The sequence below is a fragment of the Spermophilus citellus genome, assembly GCF_964194105.1.
Source record: "Spermophilus citellus genome assembly, chromosome: 6".
In the NCBI taxonomy this organism is placed as follows: Eukaryota; Metazoa; Chordata; class Mammalia; order Rodentia; family Sciuridae; genus Spermophilus; species Spermophilus citellus.
Genome location: NC_138187.1, coordinates 105,926,927 through 105,950,863, shown reverse-complemented (window position 1 = coordinate 105,950,863; position 23,937 = coordinate 105,926,927). Strand labels below are relative to the sequence as shown.

At 38.9% G+C, this 23,937-nt stretch overlaps 1 protein-coding gene across 1 annotated transcript in view; it reads left to right on the top strand.

The window, feature by feature from the left end:
* The window catches only part of PLD5 (phospholipase D family member 5), a gene marked incomplete at both ends in the record, with an annotated part of 403,511 nt that overhangs the window by 220,943 nt on the left and 158,631 nt on the right, over positions 1-23,937 (top strand). Inside the window, one exon of the mRNA XM_081298272.1 lies at positions 15,312-15,480. Coding sequence (XP_081154398.1) covers positions 15,312-15,480 — 169 coding nt within the window. The remainder of the gene's footprint in view (positions 1-15,311; positions 15,481-23,937) is intronic.

Here is a 23,937-nt window from a genome sequence, read left to right as displayed (position 1 = left end):
TCATGTAGTTCATAACTGGCAGAGCTGTGTTTTGTCTGTGTTATTTCAAATCCTTCCTTTCCAACATTTCTCTATATTTCTCTATAATAATACCAGAATAATGTGTAGAAAATGTAAAAATCTTAAAGTTTCCTGTAACTACCAAAATACACACACACACACACACACACACACACACACACCACTTTTAAAAGCTAGCAAATATGTGGAACTTCATTTTTTTTAACTAGCTTTTAAGAGAACTACAAATATTTCTTTGAGAAGGTACCATATTGCTCCTGGATTAAAGGAGGAATTTTGATGATCACATTAAGTTTGGAGGATAAATACATGCTATTAATAAGAACAGTGAGAATTCTATTTTAAATTCTATTAACAAAGTAAAAGGCCTTTTCTTATATTTATTCCACCTAGCTTCCTGGACTCACAGTTCAAATAATTTATAGTTTATTTTTAAGCACCATGGAAAGAGGCGTAAAAAGATTTGGGCGGGGTTGTGTCCTGGTATACTCAGCTTGCCTCCCTGTTATTTGGTGTCTTGAATGGTGCTAAAGCTTCTGGCGAGAGTTCCCTTAAAGCCCCAGGAAGCAGGCATTCCAGGGATTTGCCCAAAGGTGAATTTTAATGAGATCTGCCTCCTCCTTTCTTTCCTTGCAGGAGAAGTAAGAGTATAGCAAGAGCTGTAATGACATGTAAATGACTTCTGCACATATACTAATTAGATAGGGTCCCTGGAGAGTAGCCAGCTGTTGGTTGTTAAAGGAAATAAAAACGATAGGTCACAGAAATAAGTCATTTCAAAGCTGATTTCTAGAGACCTTTTCCAGCATGGCTAAGGAAACACTCCTGTCTCACAAAGGAGCAATAGAGGCCTTCAGGTCAAGTGAGAGAGAGCATCTGTGAGGAGGTAAGCAGAGCTTCCTCTGGGCTCCCTACTCCCCAAATTCATTCTCCAAACAAAAGCCTGGTCCCCAGGCCCCAGTGCTCTGTTTTTATTTTTCTTATAAATTTGTGATTTCTTTGATATTTTAAAAAAGCCGAATAATAATAAAAATAAATAAATAAATAAATAAATAAACTTGATCTTCCTTGGCTTCCAGGGAATTTTTCACTCTCCTCTTCCATTCTTTCCAGTACCTTTTTCCCTTTCTTCTTCACTTGCCCCCCCAGTTTCTCTATTATCTAGAAATGATTAGACATAAATTCTGATAATCTTACCCTCTTATCTTTTGGGGAAGTATGAAATAGAAGAAAAAGGAATTCTCATTCATCCAATGAGAACTAACCGCCCTTTCACAGGAAACAATGGATTCTTCCTGAATGGTATTTCCAGATGCATAAGTTAAAATTCGAACTGTTACCTTTGTAATAATGTTCAAAGTTATCAAAATATTTTTTTAAAAAATTTATGATATGAGAACCTATATATCATGCATGACATATTTATGAAATAACAATATCTGATCACGACCACAGTTAAAGACTTGGAGATGTCAGCAATGACTGTGTGAACATTCTTCTCCTTATTTAAGTTTACCACACCTTTACTCCTTTATATAATAAATCCTGCCATCTACTAAAATTTTGTCTTTCAATTTGTCAAGCTTAGCTGAAAAATCATGTCTCTTTTCTTGATCATGTATCATGTAAAATCAATTTAATAGACACAGTTAAATAATTTTCCACATAAACAGATTCTTAGATAAATGGTTAAAATTGGAGACCAACGTTAAATGTGGCACATGGAAATTCAGTGTACACCAGTGATTTTAATAGATGATCTCTTTGCACTGATTTCTGATAACCAGTTTACTTTCTGTGGCTCTTTATCTGATTCTGAATCCCAAATCTTCCATCTTCTACCAAAGGGCTATCTCTTCTTGAGTGTTCTCCAACCAATTATTTGTTGTTTTAGGTATGAGGTTTTCCCCTAAAAGCTTCTGTATGAGACAAGACAAGAAAATTCAAAGGTGAAGTGTTTGGGTTTTAAGAGCCTTAAACTAATAAGTACATTAATATCCTGATGGGGATTAATTGAGTGGGAGCTGTAGGCAGGTGTGATGTGGCTAAAGGAGCTGGGTCACCAAGGGTGTATCTTTGAGATTTATATTTTGTCCATGGTGAGGGAAGCTCTATTCTTCTTCTTGGTAGCCACATCCTAAACTGCTTTCCTCTGCCACACACTTCCACCATGATGTCCTGCCTCACCTCAGGCCACAAGGAATGCAGTTGACAATCTATGAATGGAGACCTCTAACACCATGAGCCCCAAATAAATTTTTCCTCCTTAAAATTGTTCTAGTCAGCTCTTTTGATCACAGCAGTGAAAAAAGCTGACTAAAACACAGTTGTTCATTTTCTTTTTATTTCTTTTTTACATTCTTGTTTGTTTTTTCTTTTCTATTTTTTCTATCTGAAGGTCTCTAGAACTTGAATGAGAGGTAGTCTTTCATGGTGTCTGTGGAGTAGAAATAGGTGGCAAAGCTGAGCTCTTATCAGTTCATGCTTCCTTTGATTTAAAAAAATATATATTTATTTTTTAGTTGTAGTTGAACACAATGCCTCTACTTCATTTATTTTTATGTGGTGCTGAGGACCGAACCCAGGGCCCTGCACGTGCGAGGCGAACAAGCTACCGTTGAGCCACAACCCCAGACCTTTCTTTGATTTTTAAAAAGGGCTATTTTTGATAATAGCATTTCCTGGTGGTGGTTTCATATTCTGAGGTAACCACTTCTATGAAGTTTAAAATTAGTGATTAGTTTATTTCTTAAAGCTGACTTTAGGTTCCTCACTGGGTACTCCAGTTGAAACTGCTTGGTAAGCTACTGTTTTTGCTGGAAATAATCTGTCCAAACTTGCCATAATTCTGCATTTGATGACATATTGTATTTGTGTAAGAGCCATTATAATGTCAAATCTTGTACCCATACTAAAATGTAACCTGGGACCACACATGGCTGTTAAAATATGCTCGCCATCTGGACACCCAGCAAAATGTATAGATCTGAAACTACTAGTTTAGAAATAAGTTTGTAGTATTTAACATCCCACATTCCATTTGTTCTCTCAGATTTCCCAATCTAGCTAGTACTAATATATATCTGTGAGGGCTATAGTAGACTTGGTACAAGAACTATTTCCAAAATCAAAATACAGGATCACATTTCAAGTTTAAAATTATTACTTTGATAAGCATGAAACCCTAAACAGCACAAAACTTAGTAGAACTAGAATTCCAATCAACATTTGTGGCTCTATTTTGATAGTTGTGTTACAGCATTTTATCCATTTGTTGAATATAATGCAATATTTGTTTCCTATTTGTAGGAAACAATGGTTTTGTCAACACATGTTCTAGCTATTACCATAACAATGGTTGTTTTGTTATTATTATTCTTCCATAGTAACCTTATTGTCCTTAAAGAAACTTATTGGCTAAAGCTGCATGTGATCCACCAAAGTTGGGGTGCTGATGTAATCTAACAAATGAAGGTACAACTTTACTTGCTAGAACATAACTCTTTTGTATTGTTGGAGTCCAGGTGATAACACAAAATCATTAATTTTTCCCAATGTAATTGTTTGTAGTTGTGTTAAAATATTTAAAAAAACAAACAAAATTCATCATTAACAACTCAGGCAAGGTACTTTTATCTTCTGACCAGATGGACTCCAATCAATGTTGCATTTTTTTTTTTTTCTGGATGGATGATCTCAAACATGTTTCAGTTTTCACATCATAAAATTGTAGGTTGAGTATCCCAGCTGTACCATCTTTAGAAGGAGTAGTATAAGGCTCACATTGCCAAGACATTGTTTCCTTGTGAAAATTCAGGACAAACTACTTTTGGGAAGCTGAAGTCATGCAGTGGTCCATTGTTAGTGAATTGATGATATGTACTTTTATTCTAGCAACTCTGCCAAACAAGATCCCATATCACTATAGGTATAAACTTTGTAATTTTTTTTTTCAAATTCCAGCTGTCATCCCTGATTTTGAGAAGGGTAGAGAATTTCAATACAAACTTTATAAAGAATGCCCCAGACCACCTGGAAAATACAAGTGTGGTAGTCCATTCACCATACCCAGCCCGTATCTTTAGACTATCAAGAGCAGCATGGATGGTGCCATCTTGTTTTAGAAAAAAAGAAAAATTCTTCTTAATACTGCCAAAATTACAGATTCTGCTAATTATAGTCCTGTGGTTGTCTTTGGTCATAACTAAAGGGAATGCTAAAATTTGATTACAGATTAGAGTAAATAAAAATGTCAAAATCCAAGTTAATAGGAACCTATGGGTTGTATCCACAGATCCACGTTAAGAACACCTGGTCTAAAGATTTTCAAAAGAGACTGGGAATCCTCCCTCATTCATATGCCTAGCAGAAGTCAGTAAGGGGCCAGTAAGAAGAATGGGATGGTATGAGCCATCCACAATTGTACAATCATTCATTCTACATTCCTTATTTTATCTATTTGATTTATCTGGGCTTCTTGAGACTTCTCGTGTCTTTCTCAGTATGTTTTTTAATATCAAAGTAAGATTAAAACTAGTCAGTTTCGGGCTGGAGTTGTGGCTCAGTGGTAGAGTGCTCACCTACCATGGGTGAGACACTAGGTTCCATCCTCAGCACCACATAAAGATAAGTAAATAAAAATTGTGTCCACCTACAACTAAAAAATATTTTTAAAAAAACCTAGTCAGTTCTATTTGTTTGGCAGCTATTATGTTTTGGTTTTGATGAAGGACATTCTTTTTTGGTTTGGGGGTAGTTTTTAAATATATTCATGGTTTGAAATATACTTTATGGTTGTAGGGAAGGCTGAAACTGCTGATTGTCTCAATTCATGTGTTTATGCCGTGTCTAACTTCTATGAATTGGCTAATTGGGCTTAAAATGTGAATAATATCACAATATTAAATCTTGACCACTGTCTTCTGCCTTTGAAGATTTTGAAGTCGGTAAAATTTAACCCTCTCTTGACTTCCTCACTGCTGCCTTCTCCTGGGCTTCTCTTGTCTTCCAGCTTCTTTAATGGTCATTTCTAAAATCTTCTTGTCTGTCTCCCACTCTGTCAACCATAAGATGTAGGCATTTCCTCCACATTAAGCCTTGGAATGGTTTCCTCTTGATGTGTTTTACCTTGACACTGTCTCCCAATCCCTAATTTCCATCCTTTCCCAACTTCCTTGTCAGCAGTATAAGAGCCCTACCTGCCTCTTCCAAGTTGTTCAGATTTTAATAAAACTCGGCACACACTCTTTAGACACTTTGTTAAGTGCTAGGGATACAAATCTGGACCAATGGAGTAGGTTCCTTCCTTTGCACACTCTACAGTCTACCAAGGAGAGCAACCTTAATGAGTAGGATGAAAGGGTCAGAGTTGATCATTACGGATCTAGCCTACTTTGGGGACTTTGGGAAGTCCATCTAGGGGAAGTGATGTTTAAATTGGAAACTTGAAGGTCATTGAGAGAGAGCTCAATGACTAGTGTAGGAACTGGGATTTAGAAAATGTAAATGTTATAGTTTCTAAATTTCTAAATATACATTTCTAAATGCCAAAATGCCAAAATCTAGAGAATAGCAGGGAAGGAGGAAAAGATGTAAAGTTTGCTGTGATATGAAACTCTGCCGCAGTCTTGGCTGGGCACAGAATCACGAGCCAATCAAGCAGGAACAAAACTTTATTTTGAAAAAGCCGCTAACACTCTCAGCGCCAGCAAGTCAAAAACCGGTCCTCCCACGAGGGTGTCCGACCGGAACCGCGCGCCGACCGGAACCCCCGGGGTCCCCCGGACCTCCCCCGGAATTTCCTCCTACTATCCTTCCCCAACCAATGGGAACTCTCCAAGAGTCTGGTAACATGAGTCCGTAACATGAGTCCGGTAGCAGGCCAAGGTGAACAGCGGGAGTCCAATTTGCATATGAATGTAAATCTTAACATAATCATCTCAGTGGCTAGCTGGCGTCACTTTACAACCAAAGGTGCCATACATTGTATATTTGCTTGTGGCTCCTAGCATCTGCCCCCTTCTGTTTAATTAAGCAACAAGCAATGTGGCTAGGGACCGTGCCTGGTAGGTTGTCCAATTTAACATATGGTTCTTACCCGTCATGGGAGAACTGACCTTTAGGCGTCAGCTTCCTGTCTTAGGTTGAATCCACTGTAATCAGAGCAACCCGTCGCTGACTACCGGTCCAGCATTCAGCCATGCTCGTGGATAGGCCTATGCACCAGTGGGGGGGTGAGGTTCTTGCCTCACCTCTGTTGGCCCCCAAATTTTGCCTTGGTGCCAGTGGGGGGGTGAGGTTCTTTGCCTCACCTCTGTTGGCCCCCAAATTTTAGACCATCACTAGTAGAAGGGAGGAGGATACAGAAATGCCACGACACCAAGCCAATTGATGGCTCCTTGGAAAAATTGCGTCACTGGTGACACCATCAGCAAAGATATGCCAGTATTACCACAATAAACATGGGGTGAGCTGGCAAGGAAATTGCATCACTGGTGACACCATCAGCAAAGATATGCCAGCAGTACCACAATTCGGTGCACCAGATGATATTTTACAATGTATACAACTGATATATAGTCCAGGCAAGTTCTGCAAGCAGTTCAAATTGGAGGAGTCTATCAATATGTCCATTTCCTCCCAAAGTAAATCAAGTCCTTGATTGAGCATTACTTGTTGAGTTATATTCATTGATGCATCAGTTTATACAGTTTACTGTGATAGCTATCATAGAAGCTGTAGTTTGGTTTTATCTCAGTCTTCACCGGAATTGGGATGGAGATGGAAATTCTGGCAATGATGCTAAAGAGACATTATCCTGAACAGAGTTATTAAATATAATGAAAAGGAATGGTGAAAGTAAACAAACAGATCTGTTAACCATCTTTAACAACAATCATAAACAGCTGTTCACCTAATTTAAATTAAACCATATAAATCACGTGAATAAAGAAAAAATTCGGATCCATTTTTTCATGAGCGCTCCTCATATAAGAAATATGGACATACACACATACAGACATACAACACAAAACAGAAGTGTGCACACAACATACAACACATAAGACAATAGTAAATAAAGGCCTTGTAACTATACTTAGGTGAAATCTCCATTGCAATGTTTAAAAACTCCACAGTCAAAAAAAAAATAAATAAATAAATAAATAAATAAATAAATAAATAAAAAATAAAACACAGTCAAAAAATAAAACTGATCAGAAAAACATTAACCTAGGTTTGTATGAGCTCAAAAATAAAATAGAACTTTATGATGTGGAAAAATGCAATAATAAAATAGATACTGAAAAAAAAAAACCTTGGTTAATCACTGTCGCAGATGTAAGAATAGCCAAGCTGGAGCTCTGGATGTCAGCTGTTATGGATTTGAGTCAAATCATCTTCTTTTTCTGTAGAAATTGTTTTAGTTAATCTCTCTGGAATCCAAATCGGTTGCTGTTCATCCTGTGGGAAAACACAGACAGCGCCCCGATTCCAGACTATCACTGGATCCGGGCCTTTCCATTGTCCTGTTAGAATATCTTTCCAAAGTACCTTAGGCTTATGTACATTTTTGGGGTACAAATGTCTTTCCGCAGCACTAAGTCCCGATGAATCTAAATTTAAAAAGTTTAGAGTAAAAAGGGTTATTTTAAGTTTATCTTTGGGGGATATATACCCCTTTCCAATTCCCTCCTTTTGTTTTAATAAGTACATTTTAATAGTTTGATGAGCTCTTTCAACTATGCCTTGTCCTTGTGGATTGTATGGAATTCCTGTTATGTGAGTAATACCAAATGATGAGCAAAATTGTTTAAAAGAGGAGGAAGTATAACCAGGACCGTTGTCCGTTTTTAACTGTTTTGGAACGCCCACAGTGGCAAAATTTTGTAAGCAATGAGCTATAACATCTTTAGTTTTTTCTCCGGCATGAAGGGAGCCCATCAAAAATCCGGAAGAGGTATCAACTGTAACATGTAAATATTTTAATTTTCCAAATTCTGGCAAGTGTGTGACGTCCATCTGCCAAATATGGTTAGGTATTAGTCCTCTAGGATTGACTCCAAGATTAACTTGTGGTAAAAATGTCACACAATTTTGACATTGTTTTATTATATGTCTGGCCTGTTCTTTAGTTATTTTAAAACGCTTTTGTAAAGTATTAGCATTGACATGGAACCTTTTATGAAAATTTATAGCTTCTTCTATCGTGGAGAAAATATGTATGTCATGTGTAGATTTATCTGCTAGTTCATTGCCCATACTAAGGGCTCCAGGCAATCCTGTATGTGCCCTGATATGACCTATGAAGAATGGATCTTTTCGGTCCCAGATTAGACTTTGTATAGCGGAAAACAAAGAGAAAACAGTAGAGGAAGGGGAAATCCTACCAGCATCTTCAAGGGAATTAATAGCATTAACTACATACTGACTATCAGAAAATAAATTAAATACAGAATCTTTAAACATCATAAAAGCTTGTAATACTGCATTAAGCTCTACCTTTTGAGCTGATTGTTTGGGTACTAAAAATGTAAAAGTTTGATCAGGAGTAACTACTGCTGCTGTACCATTGTTTGACCCATCAGTGAATATATTTGGAGCATTTATGATAGGGGTTTTTCTTGTCATTTTTGGAAAAACTACAGGATGCTTAGACCAAAAAGACAACAAAGGATTAGATGGTAAGTGATTATCAAATGAAACACTAGTTTTACACATGATTATTGCCCAAGTATTTAACTCATTAGCTAACTCATCAATTTGATCCATAGTATATGGAGTAATAATTTTATTGGGAGAAATCCCAAACACTCCCTTAGCTGCTTTTATTCCTTTGAGTATTAATTGTCCTACAGCCTCAGGATATCTAGTAAGAATAGTGTTAGGGGAATAAGATAAATGTATCCACAATAATGGACCTTCTTGCCAAAATACTCCTGTAGGAATATTTTTTGTTGGTAGTACAATAAATAATAAAGGCAAACTTATATCAATTCTATCCAAATGCATATTTTCCATATATGTTTCAATGATTTTTAATACTTTTCTTGCTTCAGGCGTTAACATGCGGGGTGAATTTGGATCTGATGGACCTTTTAGAATATCAAATAAAGGTCCTAACTCTCCTGTTGGTATGCCTAGATAAGGCCTTATCCAATTTATGTCTCCCAATAACTTTTGAAAGTCATTAAGTGATTTGAGTTGATCTACTCGTATTTGAATTTTTGGTGGACGGACCATGGTTGAGGATAATAGAACTCCTAAATAATTAATTGGAAGATTTAATTGTACTTTATCTATTGCTATCTCTAGATTATAATTTTTCAATAAATTTGTAAGTGTGGCATAACATTCTAGTAATGTGTTTTTATCTTTATGTGCCAGTAACACATCATCCATATAGTGAAATATTTGTAGTTCAGGATTTTGGTTTCTAAGTGGCTGGATTGCTTTATTAACATAAATTTGACACATAGTTGGGCTGTTAGCCATCCCTTGAGGGAGTACTTTCCATTCATATCTCTGATCAGGACCTTCATGATTCAGTGCAGGGATAGTAAATGCAAAATGTGGACTATCCTCGGGATGAATTGGAATTGAAAAGAAACAATCTTTAATATCTATAACTAAAACATGCCAGGTTTTTGGTAAAGCAGACAATTGAGGAATCCCTGATTGAGCAGGCCCCATAATAACCATCTCATTATTAATGGCTCTTAAATCTTGTAATAATCTCCATTTACCAGATTTCTTTTTAATGACAAAAATGGGAGTATTATAGGGGGATACGGAAGGTTGTATATGTCCTTCCGCTAACTGTTGTCTGACCAAGTCATGGGCTACTTGTATCTTTTCTTTAGTCAAGGGCCACTGAGGAACCCACACTGGTCTTTCTGATTTCCAAGTAATTTTGATTGTCTCAGTGGCCCTTTCTGAAAACCCAATTCATGTCTATTTATTTCTTGATCTATTTGAATAGGTGCTGTCATACCTTGTTCTTGTTCTCTTAATCTTTTTTCTTTCCTAAAGCCTTGTTTAGCCCTAGTAGTGGGCGCGTTAGGATTGATGTTATTTGTTAATGTCAATCCTAATTGATCTAGGACATCTCGTCCCCATAAATTTACAGGAAGATGATCCAATACATAGGGCTGTATAGTTCCTTCACATCCTTCAGGATCCCTCCAATCTAATACCATAGCACTTCTATGGGGATTTGTTGCCACTCCTAGGCCTCGAAGCGTTTGAGTGGCTTGTTGTAATGGCCAATGTTCTGGCCATTCTTGACGAGATATGATGCTGAGGTCAGCTCCTGTGTCCAGCAGCCCATTAAAGTCATGTCCTTGAATTTTTAATTTTAGCATTGGGCGAGAATCTAAATTTAAAGACAGCATAGCCCAATCTACACCTGTGGAGCCTAATCCCTTGGAACCTCTTTCTACATTACAACTGGAAAATTTATCATGCAGGCTGGGTATTATTAATAACTGTGCTATTCTATCTCCTGGTGAAATTACTGATATACCTCTTGGAGAACTAGCTATAATTTTTATTTCACCTTCATAATCGGGATCAATTACCCCAGGACTTATCATAAGTCCTTTTAGTGTAGAAGAACTGCGTCCCAATAATAAGCCTACTGTTCCCTGGGGAAGAGGTCCTTTTACTCCTGTGGGAATGATTTGAATTCCCATCTCTGGGGTTAGTACTGCTCTGGCAGAGGCGCAGATGTCCAGCCCTGCGCTCCCTCTAGTTTGTCTGATGAGGGATTTAATGGATAATGCGTCCTGGGCACTACCTTGATGGGGCTGTTGGGTTCCTCCATTGCCCCATATATTTGTGGTTTGGGGCCCCGGGGCATTGGGCCCTCTAGTCCGTTTTTTGGCAATGGAGCTTGATACCTTTCTCCACGATATCGTGGGTAAACACTTGGTCCTTGTCCGTTTTTTGATAACGGAATACCCTCTATGGTGGTTTGAGAACGGCATTCATTAGCCCAATGTCTCCCTCTACGGCATCGTGGGCAAATACCTGGTATTCTATTCCTTTGATATCCAGCTTTGTTAAACCCTCCTCTTATGGGGCAACTCCTTTTAAAATGTCCTGTTTGATTACAATTATAGCATGTTCTTGGCCTGGCATCTAAAGCCTGTTGTACTGCTGCTAAGACTTGCCCCTGTTCATTAATGTCTCTACATAATTTAATATATGTGTTTAAATCCTCATGTCTCCATGGTCTAATGACCTCTCTGCAGCAACGATTTGCTTGGTCATAAGCCAGTTGTTTTATAAATGGCATTACCTGTTCTGTATTTCCAAATATCCTAGAGGCTGACTGAATAAGTCTATCTACAAATTCAGCATAAGGTTCATTAGTTCCTTGTATTACCTTAGATAATTGACCTTGTAAGTCTCCATGCCCCTGTAAAGTTTTCCATGCCCTAACTGCATCTACAGCAATTTGTGCGTACACACCAGGGTCATATTCAATTTGTTGTCTTTGACCCTCATAAGGTCCCTTCCCCAAAAGCATGTCCATATTTCTTTGAGGGTACCCAGCTTCTGCATTTCGCCTAGCTGTCTCCATGCAAAATTCCTCATTGGCAACCTTCCATAACAAATATTGTCCTCCGTCTAGCACAGATCGACACATGTTAGCCCAATCTGCTGGTGTCATGTCCAAGTTGGTAACAGATTCGACCATGCTTATTGTGAAGGGAGCTTGCGGCCCATAGGTCGTTACAGCCTCCTTTAATTGCTTTATTGTTTTGAAATCTAAAGCACGGTGAATTCGTTGCCCTCCTGCCTGCTCAAGTACAGGGCATGCTAATCTTTGGGGTCCTGCCTCAGAATTCCGTCCATCAACTACGGGAATTGAGGGCCGCTCAGCGGTAGATGGAGCTGTTGGCTGAGTTACGCCCTCTGGTGATAGAACGGAGTTGGTAGCAACCTCCTGTTGTAATTCTCCACCTGATGGCTGCTTGTCCTCTAAGCTTGCTTTCTTTAAATTCTCCTCTGTCTGACTAGCTTGAGAGACCTTCTCTTTTGCTTGACCTAGCGTTTTTTCTACCATAGTCTGGACCTCTAACAATTTACTTAACAGTTTTTCGGTTTGTTTTTTATTGGATTCTAATCTACTATAACCTAACCCAATAAGGTAGGATAAAACAAAGCCGAAGCAGAATGAAACAAAGACGGAGCAGACAATGGTTGTATCAATTTTCTCTTTCTCAGGGCTGAATAACTTCAAACCTTGAGCCAACCATTTTTTCCAGTTCGCCTGAGAAAATTCTAGGGCTAGGGAGCTCGAAATGAAAACAAAATAAATCAAAACAAGAACACATTGTTTTCTGAGAAGGTCATCCATCCTGTCGCCTTCCCTCAGGGGCGAGCAATTTACTCACCTCTAAGCTTCAGGCGTTCCCCGTACGGGCCGCCAAATGCCGCAGTCTTGGCTGGGCACAGAATCACGAGCCAATCAAGCAGGAACAAAACTTTATTTTGAAAAAGCCGCTAACACTCTCAGCGCCAGCAAGTCAAAAACCGGTCCTCCCACGAGGGTGTCCGACCGGAACCGCGCGCCGACCGGAACCCCCGGGGTCCCCCGGACCTCCCCCGGAATTTCCTCCTACTATCCTTCCCCAACCAATGGGAACTCTCCAAGAGTCTGGTAACATGAGTCCGTAACATGAGTCCGGTAGCAGGCCAAGGTGAACAGCGGGAGTCCAATTTGCATATGAATGTAAATCTTAACATAATCATCTCAGTGGCTAGCTGGCGTCACTTTACAACCAAAGGTGCCATACATTGTATATTTGCTTGTGGCTCCTAGCAAAACTCAAAAGAGGCCAACTGATCTCATGAAAATCAAAGGGAGACAGTAGAGGAAAGGGACCAAGAGGTGGGAGGCAGGGAGGGAAGGAGGAGGTGCTGGGGAGTGATATGGGCCAAATTATATTGTTATATTGTACAGTACATGTAACAGCAATCCCATCACTATGTACAACTATAATGAAAAAGAAAAAGAAAAATGTGGAAAACTAAAAGAGGGCATCTGAGTCTAATAAAGAATCTACTTCCTGTTAGAATTCTAGAGGGGCAGGTCACACTGGCAAACCCTTGCTACCATGGTAGCGTGGGATAGGGAGTAAGTATCACCGTCTTAAGGCTAGTGGGGAGGTCCATAGGAAATTCAGTTAGGCATAGCATTTAGGTTTACACTTTTTAAAATTAATCTCTGTGTGGAAATTAGTTTGGTAAAGGGCCAGAGACCACTGAAGGTGTATCAAAGCCCAGCTCAGAGATGCTGTTTTTCTCTCAGAAAAATCTGAGTCCTCGTTGACTGAATATTTCTCCATCACTTGCTCTTCCTACCCATAAAATATTGCATCCTTAAGATTTATTTTCTAAAAATGTCCATTGCCTGTTATTTTTTATTCCCATTCACCTGATTCAAACTTCTTCTTTGTCTTTTCAGAACTGCTTCAACAGCCTCTTACTCTACTGACCTTCTAGATCTCCTAGTTTCCTTGTTCTCTACTTCAGTACCATACAGCTGTGCTGCTAGAATTATCCCCCTTATCCACATGAAATGCATTTTGTTGCTGCCAAATGCATAAACATTAAATCCAAACTCTTCTTCCTGGTTCACCACCTCCACAGCGCTGGCTCTGTGGACACTGCCAGTTTTCTCCACCATACAAGCACCTTCCACAAATTTCCTATTTCATACACCAACTCACGAATGTCTAGATACACTAAACTCCCCCCACCTTCTTAGAATATCTTTCTCTTCCAGTTCACTTATAAAAAAATTCCATATTGAAGACTCATTCCCGATCCAGCTTCCTTCAATTCCAGATGTCCCCAATCAATTAATCTTCCTTTCTGCATAGGTTCCAATTATATATCCAATTAAACTTCTTACTTGTGTCTCACCATTTACTAGAATCTATTCCCTATTAGAATTCTATTTGAATTAGTTAATATGAGACAGACTGTCCCCACTAGAGTATGAATTTCTAGGGACTAGGGAGATTTATCATCATCCTTTCTGTGTTACATAAAGTGATTTATTTGCCCTTTATGTAAAAGGGATCAATAAATGTTAAATGAATTAACAGGTGGTAGTGAGGTGATTTGATTCCAAATTGTGAATGTCTCTGAACAAAATCCCAAACCTCATGCTGGCTATAATATTCTAGGTTCACCAAATACACTGAATATTTTATTAACAGTATTGTGTTTTTTTCTGAAGGTGGCTAAATGAAACAAATCTCAAAACAGTAACAGTTAACAGTTTTATTGAGAAGTGCTGAATTCTGTATTGAAAGTTGAAATTTATTCTATGAGTATTGTAGAGCTCAATTTATGTATTTATTTTTTATTTTGCTGGGGATGGAACACAGGGCCAGGTGCATACTAAGCACACTGTCATTGAACTATCCCTCCAGCCCCCAATTTTGCATCTGTCTCTGGGCATGCAGCTATTAATAAAACAGATTATTATTCTGAAAGCATATAACAGATGTTGTCAAAGAAGTTTGGGATTTCTTCATCAAGAATTGCAGGAGAATATACTGAACTGGAAAAAAATTTGTTCAGCTAACTCAGAGAGGTGGTTACAGTGGAGATGTGGCCAATATATAACAGTATATACAAAGATAAAATACAATATTGCTAACTGAGTTTATTTAGGGCTTGTTTGTTGCTAATATTTTATACATTCCTTATTTTTGACTTTAATAAAATCTTGCACCAGGCAGTTTTTATTACTTTTTCTCAGTATTACTTTTTACCTTAGACTGGGAAGCATCAATAGAAGTGTTAAGCAATAATCACTTTCATTGAATTCCAATAGGAGCCTAACATCATATTGAAAATTGGAGATATATAAACTTAATTTGTGGCCTCATGTAGCTTGCAGAAATAGCATTTTATATAGTAATTACATTGCCGCAGGGTAAAAATTAAGAATGCAGTACTAGAAGATGATGCTCATGTAGGAAACACTGACTTTTTTTTTCAAGGTCAATTCGAAACAGGACATTAAGGACAAATACTATGATTTTTCTGAAATATGAGCATCAAGTATGTGAACTCTCAGAACACAATTAGCATAGATGAAACCTAAAAGACCTTTGATGGAAAGACATCAATTATGAAGGACGTGTACATTCAGAAAAATTTAAGAGTGTTTTCCAGATGTCTCTGTGTAAATAATGTAAAGAAAGATTGATGGCTTCACATTTGACTAGATTTTGTTTGTTTGTTTTTTCAAAATCTTTTCTAAGAATTGCCCTGGTGGAAAATATTCCTGAAGGCCTTAACTATTCAGAAAATGCACCATTTCACTTATCACTTTTCCAAGGCTGGATGAATTTACTCAACATGGCCAAAAAGTCTGTTGACATAGTGTCTTCCCATTGGGATCTCAACCACACTCATCCATCAGCATGTCAGGTAAGCTGCATCCTCTCTGTGTGTGATAATTTTACGTATGTGCATTTTACAGTCTTTAGTATTCTTTTCTTCCACTCCTCAAGCTCAACTCATTTTTTAAATTCCACCTTCACTCATGAGTACGTGCATATCATCGCATTTATCTAAACATGTTGTGGTTAGTCATATGTTGCTTGGCTCCTACTAGCACCCCAGGCTTTTAAGGGCATGAGCATATTTCCACTTTGCCTACTATAGGCTCTCCGTATAGCATTGTGCCACATGGCTCCAGGAGTGCCATTCACATCAGAGCACCTGTCAACAGCAAGGACCATAAATGTGCTTTGCACAACCTGCATGTTTACAAATCTATTTCTGTAACTTATTGCCAAGATATTTATTTGGTCAATTTGTGTTATAATTTACCACTAGGCTACAGAGCCTACATTTTTTTGGTACTGGGGGGATTGAACTCAGGGGTACTCAACCACTGAGTCACATCCCCAGCCCTATTTTGGATTTTATTTAGAGACAAGGTCTCACTGAGTTGCTTAGCACCTCGCTTTTGCTAAGGCTGGCTTTGAGCTCACGATCCTCCCATCTTAGCCTCCTGAATCACTGGGATTACAAGTGTGCACCAACATGTCCGGCCAGAGGCAACTTTTTGTAACAATGAAATCATACTTGTTTCTTGAGTCTGTCATATTTGGGTGACTAGGAAACAAAAATGTGATTATTGAAGAGAACCATCCTTAGAAAACTGACTAAATGAGTTAAGTGATTTCTGAATTAAGTACTATGGATGTGAGAAAATGATTCTGGCTGGTTTTAGTGCATTTTTGTTTATATTGATACAGCCATGAGAGTTGCATTGAGCTATCCTGTCCAAGCCTATGATCACTGCCCTATACTTAAGTGTCCTAGATGGGTCAAGGGTAACATCGATTTGATGTCTGCAATTAAAAATGTCTTGGCAGTAAGCCTATACTCATTACTTATTGGAGCTTTGAAATCTGTTTTTCATTTTTACTATTTTAAAGTCAAAATTTTCAGAAAATAGGTAAAAACAACCAAAGTGCACAAGTTCATACTAAAGAATTGAGTACATTTACTAAAATTGCTAAACGTGCATGCATTCTTCTTGTTTCCATGTCCGCTATTTTGCAGCTGTTTCAAGTATTTATTGTTGCATCAAGCATCATCCAAATAGTGGTTTAAAAAATATCAGTCATTTTTCACATTCATGATTTGGGGCAGGGCTTGATAGAGAGGACTCATCACTGATCCACAGAGTGTTTGCTGGAGTGGGCTTGCCTGGGGCTAGAGGATCCAAGAAGGATCACACATATCTGGCTTGTCAGCTGGTGTAGCTGGAATGTCTGGGGGTAGCTGGATCTCTTCTTTGTTCACACATGTCTCATCTTTCTGTAAACTAGCTTGGGCTCCAGATGTGGTGACTGGATCCTAAGAAGACAAAGGCTAAAGCTCTAAGGCCTGCTAAAAGACCTGGTTCTGGCATTCCAGAATGTTGTTCACGATATATTTCATAGGTTGAAGCAAGTCACAAGTCCAAGGCATGGCATCCAGATACAGGACTAAGAAGCACTGTAGGCAGCCATCTTTGGAAATAATACTCAGCCACTTAGTGACCATAGCAATTCATGTTTCTTCCACATGCAAAATACACTCACCTCTTCCCTCAAAAATTAATTTCTAAGTTCCATTACATGAAAGATTCAATGTCTAGGACTACTTTATCAGCTGTAGATCTGAATGAATTGCCCATATGGGCTTCTCTTGATTTGAAAACACATATACTAAAGACTAGTTATATGTCTCCCCACTCAGACTCTAAACATGCAATGTTGGAGCAGGGATAGGATAATTACAGACACTTTTGTTCAAAAAGGTGGAAAGGGACAGCACATTTTAGGCATTAGTCTATGATAATTCTGAATCCAGCCTGGCATGTGTTACCAGTTTCTCCAACTCTGCAAACAGGACTGTGTCTAGACTGGGATCTAGTTCTTTTCCCTAGGCCTGGTTTGCCAATCTGCTGCCTTCAAAAGCCCCTTGCTCCACCCACCATCTGACCATCTGTGTCTGTGTTCTTATGATTCTGGGGACTAAACCCAGGGCCTTCTGCATGGTAGACAAGAACTGTACCACTGAGCTGCACCAACCCACTGCCCAGCCTATGTTCTTTTTTTTTTTTCCACAAGAAATAATCTGCTTTTCTTTTGGACTTATTTCTTAGTATGCTTCCTGCTAGTAGGATTTAAAACCACAGAGACCTCATTTCATTTTAAACCATCTCTGACCTGTTTTAATCCAGCATAGTACAAACCCTTAACAACTTTTAGATGTTCCACTGAATGAGCAAAAAGAATCCATACTACAAATAACTTGCAGATTTGTCTTTCTTTTTTCTAGACTATGAACCTAGGTGCCCCAGGTCTTCACCCTTCAAATTGCTGGGAGCCTGTTCTGTAGCGTTTTAGGAGATGGTCAGTCAGGTGTGGCCACAAGGAGAGGCCGAGGAAAGACTCTGAAAAACAAGTATACTCATAGGTACCAGAGACAGAAGGCATGGAATACTACACAGACTATATAGACACCAGGGTAGTCAGGAGTCATAAGGGGCAGGACTAAGAGAAAAATTTAAATCAGAGACTATATATAGGTATATCTTTGGAAAGACAAGACAGGGCAGCACAAATAGTTCCTGATTGACTAGTTTGAATAATTTCTTCAGACTGTAAGCTATAGAAGTGACTCCTGGTACCTGGTTTTGGGATAATTAAGGCAGAGGAATCTTGCCTCCTGGGGTGTATGGCTCAAACAGAGGAGATCTGGATTTAGACTCATTCATTTGCATATCAGAGGCATGCCCCTGACTAGTTCTGAGAGGTATTTGTAATCTCTAAGAATTAACTAGTCCAGCTAGGGGCAGTCTCTCCCCAGCCAGAAAGATTTTGTGGAGTTGTGAAGACATCATAATATATTGGGAAAAAAATTTAAATTACATATATATTACAGAGCTCTTTTGTCTAGCTGAGAGGTCTACAATGTACCCAGCACCCTGAGGCCATCTCTTTGAGATTTTTTTGCTGAGTGGAGAGATCTCTATATTTCCTCTGAATTCTGCAGGAAAACTTAACAGTTCTGTCTTTAGTTCATCTTTTTCATAACACTCTATATATACTATGAAAACTTTGATCACCACCCTAAAATTGTCAGCCAGATCCACAGGGTCATTAGTTATATTTTTATTTTCCGTTTTACAGCAGGTGGTAGTGTTGCCAAGCAGCCTGGTCTTCTTGATTTGAATGGCCCTTCTGAAGACCCCAAAAGCAGTTTATTTACTGCGCTTCTGGCCTTGAGGAATAGGATGAGATTCTTGCTTTCATCACCACCCAGTCCCCAAGGCAGTGCTGCATGGCTTTATCTCAGTTATCTATTGCAATGTAATAAACAGCTTCAAGATATTTTCCTTATTATTTCCTATGATTCTGTGTGTTGGCTTCACAGTTCTTTGACTCCAGTAGTACCAGCTAGATTCATTCCCATGATCACACTTGGTTGGGAGAGTGGCTGGGGCTGGGCTGTCTCCTCATGTGGAGTCTCATTATTCAATAATCTAACCCAAGATTCGCAGCTGGATTCCATGAGGGTGAAAGTGAAAACTATAAGACCTCTCAATTTCAGAACACTACTTTTGCCACATTCTATTAAATGAAGCAGGTGACAGGCCAGCCCAGATTCAGGAGAGGGGCAAAAGACTCCTGGTATAGTGTGCATGTTTACCTGAGGGAGAAAATGTTGACAGTGGACTTTGGGAATTATCTACTATAGCAGATTTGATGGTATGAGATAGTTTAAATTGTCTTTCCTTAGCCCTAGAGAAGACCAGCCCTAAGCCACTGAAAGAAACAGGAACTGCAAGCCTTAATTGACTTAGAGAGCCATGCAGTGACTAGTATAGGCTGCTGCATTTTGAGAGCTTGGGGTATCTACAGCTCTGTCCCAACCCATATACACCACCAAAAAGCCATGTGTGCCACCACACGATAGGAAGATTTGAGTTTAGGACGTGGTAGCCTAATTATCTCTTTTCTAATATGCTATGCCTCAAGAATGCTGGATTTTTCTTTTCAAATATAAAGTGACCTTTATTACTCCCCTCCTTGCACCTCCACCTCCGGATTACTATTTCTCTCTGACCTTTACCTAAATCCTGCTTGGCCACTAGGATTCCAGAAAACAACCTAGACTTGGAGTTGATTGTGTTTGGAGGTCCTAGTACCCTGCAGCATTCCCCAGAGGTGCCCAGTAAACCCATTTGCAGGATTCAAGGGGATTCTATAGGCTGAGGCACTAGAGGAGTCCTCTGTACGTCAGTTACAGTGTGAGGTGTGAGGTGGTCCAAATACCTGGAGCAGAGTCGCTCAGATGGCTTCAAGGCAAACTGGAATCCCTACTTGGGTGGCTGTGGACCCTTCTTTAAGAGAGATATAATCTTCCAAAACAACCTAAGGACTTCTGGCTTTTCTTTGTTTTTTTTTTCTTTCTCTTTCCCTCCATCCCACCCTCCCTTTCTTCCTTCCTTCCTTCCTTTCTTTATTTTAGTGCTACTGGGGATTGAACCCAGGGCCTCCCATATGCTAAGCAAGTACTCCACCATTAAACTACATCTCCAGCCTTTTTAAAAATTTTATTTTTTAAAAAAGGTTGTTAAGTTGCTAAACCTGATCTCAAACTTGCAGTCCTCTTGCCCCAGTCTCCCAAGTAGATGGGATTACAGGTATGCACCCCTGGGCATGATTTTAACCTGACCTTCCATGCTAGTCCTTCTGGTGTGAGCTAACTCTTTTTCCACAGAGTTTGGCCCTGGATATAGTGGCAACTTTGTTACCTGGAAGAATATAAGAAATGCAAACTCTCAGCACAAAACCCAGCCCCACTTGAATCAATCTGCATTTTGACAGGAGCTTCAGGTGATTTATGTGATCAAATAAGTTTGAAAAGTGCTGAACTGTCATTCTGACCTTTTGCTCTATGAGCCCAGCAAACCTTCATAGGTATTGAGAGCATCTGCTAGAAGACAGGTCATTAGGGTCTTTCTGTGCCAGGCTTCCTTAAGTTACATAATGGAAGTCACCACCCTGCCTGTCTTGCTCACATGGCAATGGGATAAATGGACAGCTGAAGTTAAGTCTGCTTTTATAATGATGCCTGGCATAGGTGCCTGACATACTAGGTGCTCGGTATTTGATAAGTAGTGAGCAAATGGATTGTGTAAAAGGTAAATGCAGCTGCACACTAGTTAAAGTATTAATAATAGATTTTAGTCAGTAATATACTGACTGCACCAAAGAAGAGGAGTCAGCATAAGTTAAACTCACCTTTGGCCTGTGCAAAGATGGGTGGGCGTTTTGAAGTAAGAATAGAGAGAAGGAATAGGGAAGTGAAATGGCCAGGGCTTGAGCAGAGTGAGAGAAGCAGACATCTATAAGAAGGTGGGAATGGGGCCTTGGTGCATTTGAAACCCATCTGAGTTTGTTAACTAACTGGTGCTTATGGAAGTCAGGATCCCACCCTCCCATACAGACTGAAGGGTAGTAGGTTGTTGACAATTATTTTGGCAGCCTTAACCTTTTTAGATGTTAGAGTCATCCTGAGGATAGGTCTTTGAACTATTGGACACCTTGTTAGTGTTTGCTCATGTCTTTTAAAGGAGCAGGGGCTGTGGATAGACTCATCTGACTGAGACCACAGTCAAGGTTAAGACCTAGTTGAGAAGCCTCAGAGGAGCCTGGCTTGTGTTTGGTTAAGGAGAGAATCTTCATCAGTTGCGTGATTTGAGAATGAATTAAACTGGATGTTGTTGACATAGAAAGATGCTAACACTTAGAAGCTTAGTCTAAGTCACTCTCTAATAATAGACCTACTGCCAACAAATGGAATATTTCATCTTGTTTCCAATGACCTGGCTATTGTTGAACTTGCATGCAAGCCTTCAGGAAAAGACCCAGTTTGAACTAATATCTCCTAGTAGAATTGTACTGCTCATGCCTAAGAGGCACCAGACTCTTTAACAGTTTAAATCCAGTTGGTTTTCTTTAAGCTCAAGTCAGTTAAACTTTGCCCTTTACAAGGGAGAGAGCTACATTTGCAAAAATGAAGGATAGAAGGGTTTGATTTCTTTAAGAATTAAATGGATTCAAGGGACTGTGAGGCTGATTATATGAACAGCTCACCCCACACTACCTATTCCTGGCTATGTCCTATGGAGAATGGTGTGAACCAGGGTGGGAACTATGTTTGGGGGTGGGGGATTCCAGTGTGTGCAAGGGAGAGGATGTTTTCTTCCACTGGTCTGTCAGTGGCCAAGTGATTGCTCTTGTGGAATGTCCTGTATTTACTAGGTCCTCACTGGCTGAGGGCCAGGCATGGGCTGTGGACTTTAAAGAAAGAACAAGCATGCAGAATGGAGTATTGTGGAACCTTTTTTGCCCCCCCCCAATTTCCCACAACCCCTAAAGCAATACGGACAACAGGACATAGAGTAAAAGGTCCAGGAGAACTTATCTAAGTACAAAAATCTCTTAGGCATTTAAAGATGATTTTTAAAGATCCTAGTTCCCCTTCTTCCTCTCTTTTCACAATGCAACAATCTGGAATGGACAAAGGAAACAGGTACTTGCTCCCAACATTTCTCTTTGGGTGAGATTCAAGACCCCATATCTTGTTTTCTTCAAGCACCATTTTGCTCCCCTTTACCCCCCAGAAGAAGGCACTAGCTGAAAGCCAATGTTTCCATTTTTACCTGATTTTATCTCCCCAATGGAAGAGGAAATTCAACACTCTACTTAACATTTCAAACTTTGGGCACTAGTGTTTGTTCCTGTGAGTATCCTTTTATTTTCACCAAGACTTTGTCAATACTGAGATAGACACTGATTGGCTCATTGAGCGCGCGCGCGCACACACACACACACACACACACACACACACAATGTATACACACAATGCAAGGAAAGAATGTTAATACCATAATTATTCATGCAAACAATTTAAATTTTAAGATGTTCTGGTATAAATATGCTATCATTCAAAATATACATGATAATAAACATTGGCTCAGGTTCTCAGCATATTGAATATATATGAAATATTTTTATTGGGGTAAATAGTTAAACATGGCATTTACTACCAAACCAACAAAGCCTAATAGTTCTAAATGGGTTCATAAGCAACACACCAATAAACAAATACTTTAAACAAAAAGCAGCCAATTTATTTAGAGTAATAATCAAAATACACCAAGAAATTATATAGGTGGTGGCCAAGCTCCACAGGAAATAATTGCAAATGAACATAGTACATGATATCTGTCTTTCCTCTGAACAAGTAGGGATTTTGTAACAGTGAGTGGAAGGTCATTATTAATAGGAATGATAAATGCCTGTTTTTGTTTTGTTTGTATGAAAATAGACACCTTGGTTTAAAATCTGTACCTCCAAAGGGTTGCTGTTTTGATTCTCACCCTGAAAAAAAACCCTTTTGTCTTTCTTATCTCTCACTGGTTAATATCATTGTGTCTGTTTCCTTCGGTGCTGATGGAAACTGGACAGTGCTCTTATGCTATGTTACAACCATGCTAAGGGCTAGTGAGATCTACAGTTCCATGGTAACTGTATTTTACAACTTAATTAAAATACATGATCAGGCAAAGCCTTTTTGTTTCTTTTTGTCAGGATGATGAGTTTAGCCAATAAAATATTAAAATTTGTAGGACATTTTGATTGCTAATTTATGAGATAAAATGATGGGAATTTATGAAATCAAAACTGTTCAGAAAAGCGAGGAAATATGAATGACGAAGGCTGTTAGTAGAGCTACCTGATTAATTGGGTAAAAACATCCCATTCTTTATGAGTTCACTGTAAGGAACCTAATAAAATAATTAATGAGCTGCAATAACTGAATCTTGCTGAGATGCATTGATATGAAATCAGTTAGATATTGGCCTCCCAGAGAGCCATGATTGCCAATTGATGATATATCACAATTGTTTGATTTTGAAAAATTATGATTTTTTTTTAAATTGAACAGGACTTGTTTAAGTTAGTGAGTAGCATGTATGAAAGATCAGTGATCTAGAAGGTCATTTTGGAAAGTGCCAGTCTAGGTTCTCTCTCTGTACACGGTTAAGTGGTTAGCAGATCTTAGGAAGTGTGTAGAAATAAGCAAGAAATTGCAACTGTGTGACCTTGAGCAAGATACTAACTCTCTGTACCTCAATTTCATCATTATCAAAAGCAGGGTGATAACAACCTATGTTACTGCTGTGTAGATTAAGTTAGTGAATATATATGGAAAGTGTGGAAAATCGTGTCTAACCATTTTAGTGCCTATAGAAGTTTTTATGAAAACTGTGAATATTGTTACCATTCACATTCTTTTATTGGTGTG